This window comes from Alligator sinensis, unplaced genomic scaffold (genome assembly GCF_000455745.1).
Source record: "Alligator sinensis unplaced genomic scaffold, ASM45574v1 scaffold135_2, whole genome shotgun sequence".
Classification (NCBI taxonomy): Eukaryota; Metazoa; Chordata; order Crocodylia; family Alligatoridae; genus Alligator; species Alligator sinensis.
In genome coordinates, this window is record NW_005842067.1 from 2,217,797 (window position 1) to 2,222,927 (window position 5,131).

The 5,131-nt window shown below is 50.2% G+C and overlaps 1 protein-coding gene across 2 annotated transcripts in view; it reads right to left on the reverse strand.

The window, feature by feature from the left end:
* Window positions 1-5,131, reverse strand: part of LOC102375363 (solute carrier family 22 member 4) — a 49,526-nt gene that overhangs the window by 40,941 nt on the left and 3,454 nt on the right. The window contains exon 2 of one of the 2 annotated variants that reach the window (XM_025204041.1): window positions 2,188-3,944. The exons of the other annotated variant lie outside the window; for it this stretch is intronic. Within the exon in view, the coding sequence (XP_025059826.1) occupies window positions 2,551-3,540 (990 nt within the window). The 5' untranslated portion in view covers window positions 3,541-3,944 and the 3' untranslated portion in view covers window positions 2,188-2,550. Of the gene's footprint in view, window positions 1-2,187; window positions 3,945-5,131 lie in introns of those variants that run through there. 2 annotated transcript variants of the gene reach the window in all.

Below are 5,131 nucleotides of genomic sequence, written 5' to 3' on the forward strand. Positions count from 1 at the left end.
TGGCCAGTTTCACCAAGAGGTGATCATGGGATACCAGATCGAAGGCTTTTTTGAAGTCAAGATATATGACATCAATCTCTTCTCCCTTGTCCAGGTGATAGGTCACCTGGTCGTAGAAGGAAATGAGATTGGTCAAGCAAGACCTACCCGCAACAAACCCGTGCTGGCTATCCCTTAAGATGTTGGTGTCGGCCAGTCCATTAAGGATGGCCTCTTTAATAAACTTTTCTAAGATCTTCCCCAGGATAGAAGTCAGGCTAATGGGCCTATAGTTAGCCGGATCCACTTTCCTCCCTTTCTTGAAGATAGCTTGATGAGCTCTGTCAAGGACTGCAAGGGTAGCCTGCTCCTTGACAGGTGCCTCCATCCTCCTGGTCACCATCTTGGAACCAGATGTCCTGCCCTTAACCCCTGACATTTGCTACCAGAAATCCCTCACCTTGCTGTGGAAGTACTTCTTTCGGGAGGCGAGGAAGGGTATTTGTCATCTTGGAATGGAAGAAAACCCAAATCATATACTAAAAATCACACATCTACTATAACCCATTTTAATTTTATTTAAAAAAAAATGTTGTCCTGATTTGTGTATTTTTGCATAGTGTATCTACAGATGATTGCATAATCAAAAGAAAGCCTTACTCTTGTATATTGTGTAGGGGTATGTGGGGTGTGTGGTTTGGGGAGCATGTGATTGAGGGTGGGTGTGCATGGGGTGTTCTCACCCCACCTGCTTGTCCCATGCCTGCTGGACAGGGCTTTGTGAGCAGCTGAGCTCCTTCACGCCTCCCCCACTCCATCACACACTCCTCTACCCAGCCATGCACGAGCAGGACCAAAGTGAGGTGCTGGTAGAGCCTGCCCTGCGCCCTGCTCCCACCAGCACTGCAGCTTCCCCTCCCTACCTGCTACCTGCAGTGCTGCAGCAGGGACAGGAGGAGGAGTTGCTGAAGGCCGGGGGAGCCCAGCTGTTTCCTGGGTGGCTGCAGCAGTGGCAGCAGCAGCCCTGCCTGGAAGCTACGCCCAGTGGTCGGGGCTGGAGCCCTCCAGCAAGGGAGCTCAGAACATGCTGTTCCAGGTGGGACTCAGCCCAATGTGGAGCGCAGCAGAGGCAGCCATTGGCTGGGCTGGATACAATGAATTGGCGGGTGCCTGCCTATGGGGTGGATCCAATCAGCTGATGGGCTGGATCCGGTTCGGTTTGCCCACCCCTGCTTTAAAGACTAGAGGCTGCAAGTGAGAGAGGAACAGTGGGGAAAAAAGGACCCTGGTCATACCTGTCACAACCCAAAGTTGTGAGTTTTTGTTTTGTGTGTGCTTCGGCACTGCTAAATTATTTTCCCGCCAAATTGCAGCTTCTTTGCACGGTGGAGTTTTCTGCTGCAGAGGAGAACTCCGGTGCAACGGAGAATTTTCCCGCCAATTTATAGCTTTCTTTGCATGGTGCATTTCTTTTGCATCTCAGAAATGCACGGTGCAAAGGAGTTCCCGCCATTTGTATTTGAATTTGAGCCCCATTATTGGCTTGTGTTAAATTATGCACACGTGGCGGCTAGCAGTTGGCTTGCTAGCCGTATAAAGAGCTTGGGTGGTTTCCGGCCAAGTTGGAGAGAAAGCAATTGGAGTCCGAGAGGGAGAGCGTGAAGATCTCTAAGCGCTGCGGATCCTTATGAACCCAACGCATTTCTTAAGAAGGCAACAGAGGTCTAAACAGCCTCTGGCCTCTCCCCATCACCAAGCGCAATCCTAGACGTATCCCTATCCTATATACTCAAGATCCGAACCCATGGAGCTTTAACAACTCCGGGGCCAGAGAGCCGAACCAAACCCACGGAGCTTCGACAACTCCGTGGGAAAGAAATTGCCGAACCCGCCTTGGGTGTAAGTAAATAATCTTTGAATCAACCACTACGCCTCTGTGACTAATTCTAGCCCGTGCGTGCCTTGCCGCCGCACGGTCTCCTCTGACCCCGCGTGCCCGGGCTGCTGGCCACAGCCCGCATGCGCAAAGATGGGTCCGCATATCGCTGCCGGCTCACACATGGCGACATGGACGGGATCGGGAGGCGGCCCGCACAATACCCAGTTCACTCTCCCTTTCAGCGTCTGCTCTCTACCGCCATGTGACGCAGGCTACTGGGCAAGATGAACCTATGGTTTGACCCAGTAAATGGCAATTTTTATGTTCTTACTCTTTGTTTTGGGCACTGATTTCTATTGGCAGATCTAGGATTTTGAAAAGGGAGGGGCAGATGGTGGGGTGCATCATCACATATGAAACAAAATGTATTTTTTTCCTGTTAAAAATAAACTACAGACTTTACTAAAAATCTAGGGGCCGTGGGCTGTGTATTCAGTTCAAGATTGAATCAAAAACAAATATAACTTAATTGGAATGAGTTAAAAACAATCTGCAAGGCTGTGAAATAGGAGCTACATGACCAGGACCCGCTACAAGACAGCAGGCTTACAGAACAAAGGATGGCTTGATCGGTGGAACATCACGACCCTTAAAAAGAAGGGATGTTTGTTAATACCTGTGGAATTAAGAGTTTAGAAAGGATCAAGTAAATCAAGGGCGACATTTATTTCAGGGGGAGTGTCACGTAACAAGTTTTGGTGAGCCATCGAAGGCCACATGGGTAGCCCCGCCCCTTGACAGTTGCCCCACCCCCTGGTCGCCACATTGCGACCAGAAGACCTGCCCCATAACCCCTGACCTTTGCTGGAAGTCCTTCCCCTTGCTGCCCCCACCCCAGGGCTCCTTGTCCCCAGCACTGCACTGGCTACCTCTATTGCAGGGGCTTGACACCGTGTGCCTGCAGCTCCATGCTCACAGCGGGGACACCTCAGGGCTTCCTCCACTCCTGGCAGAGTGCGGGGACCTGCGCAGCAGGAAGCGGGGGAGGCAGTAGGCTCCAGTGTGGGGCTTCCCCTGCTGCGAGTGCTGGAGCTGCAGGCATGCGGAGCAGAGACCCAGCAATAGGGCAGGCTCTGCTCCTTCCCCCCGGCAGCGCTGGCTGGAGCTGCACCCCACCGGGCGCCTGTGCCGGGCACAAGCACCCTGACCTCCCCACCTGCTGCTTTTGCTGGCAGCAGGGGCTGCACACCATGGTGGGGAGTGTTTGGGGAGGTCCCTACACCCCACAGCTTGCCCAGCTGAGCTCCACACTCCTGTTGCCCCCCTGGGCACAGGCTCCACACCGCGCTCCTGCTTCCGCCCAGATGCAACCCCTCCTCCCCCCACCAGCCCCACCACTTCCCTGCCTGCTGCCCTGAGTGAGCAGGTTTCAGCTGCAGCAGGAGCCCCCCTGGAAGCTGCTGGCTAGGCAGAGCCCTTCTGCCCAAGAGGATGGGAGCAAGCCCCAATAGGATATTTTGCAGGGTCTCATGGGTGGAAAGGCTGGGCAGGGTGCAATTTGTTGCAGGGTGCGGTGAACCAGATGAAAGTGCCTGGTGGGGCGGATTCAGCCCATGGGCCATATTTTGCCCACCCCTAAGGTAGATAATAGTGAGCCATGAAGTCAATTGACCCCTCAGCATTAAGGCCCCAATTCTAAAAGCACACACACAATTTTATTCACATACTTGATTGGGACAACTCAGGGCCAGGAAATTGGTTTCATCTGCTATCACTGTGCTACAGTTAATTTTCACTGTTACGGAGCTAACGTCTCATTCTAACGTTCAAGTTATGGAGCTAACGTCTCATTCATCACATTCATATTAGCTGGAGTTGTGGTTCATTCAGCTACAGTTCTGTACTCCATCACAACACTGCATTAACATTTCCACCCACTGACTCTTTCTATTCAAGTTACATGATTACACCAACCATGACAGTTTGTAGCTGTATATATCTCATGCATAGTCAGATTTCTCTGGGCTTTTTCAAAGAAACTTCAGGCCTTGGCAGAATTACTCTTTGCCATTTTTACAGTAGCTATCTGGAGAGTCACAAATAAAAGAAACATATTTAGCATGGACATCTGATACAAAGCAAAGCAAAATCTATTGTTTTAAACAGGTTGGCAACCCAAGATAATACCTCCAGTGAGAATCATGTTCTCAAGTGCTGGATTGTTTGCATTGTCATTTCAAATTATTATACGATTGTACTCTGCCAAAACCCATTACCTCTGTTCATTCAAAAAAGTTCCATCTGCCTTCTATCAGCCCTGATGCAGCTGCAAGCTAAAGAGCTTACCAGTTAGGACCTCTCCCCACCAGACTGACTACATCTTTGAAGCATCCATCTTTTGCTGCTCTTAACCGGCAGCTCTGAGGAGCACGAAGGAAATCATCAATTCCTCTGATACAGCATAGGCAGACAAGGTTCCTTGGGTGAATCTGATATCTTTTATTAGACCAACCCAAATAGTTGGAGAATAGTTATTAAGCAAGCTTTCGGGTTCAAAAACCCTTTGTCAGGCTAAGGAAGTTTCAGCAGCTGGTGTGTGCTCTTCCTGGATGGAATGAAAAGTAAAGAAGCCAGCGGCTGGGCTGGGCTGCATACAAGACAAGTAGTCAGTGAAAATGTAGATTGAGGAGTCAATGAGTGAGAGACAGGCTGGGGAGGGGTGGGGGTGAAGAGAGAGAAGGGGGATGAATAGTGGAGAGGTACCTGGGGAGTCAGATGTCAGGCAGGTTATAATGTGTCATAAATCCAATGTCTATATTTAGTCCATGATTTTTAGTATCCAGGAGGTTGATGAAGTGGAGTTCATAGGCTCATCTCTGGGAAGTGTTGTGTAAGTTTCCTTTGAGGATCAGGACCGAGAGATTGGAGACAGGGTGGTTTTCTTGTGAGAAATGTGCCCTCACCAGTAATTGGGTATTCCTGTCTTTTCCGGTGTGCGTTCATTCTGGCGCGCAGTTGTTGTTTGGTCTCTCCTACGTATTTTCCATCAGGGCATTTGGTGCATTGGATGAGATATATTACATTTCTGGAGGTGGAGCTGTAAGATCCAGGAATGCTGATGGCTCTGATGTGGGGTGTAGTAATTGTGGGGGTGGTGGAGATGTGTTGGCAGGTTTTGCATTTCTTGTCATGGCACAGTCTGGATCCTTTTGGTGTGTTCTGGGCTTAAGGAAGTTTGCTTCTGGTGATGAGGTTAGCGAGGTTTGGTGCTTG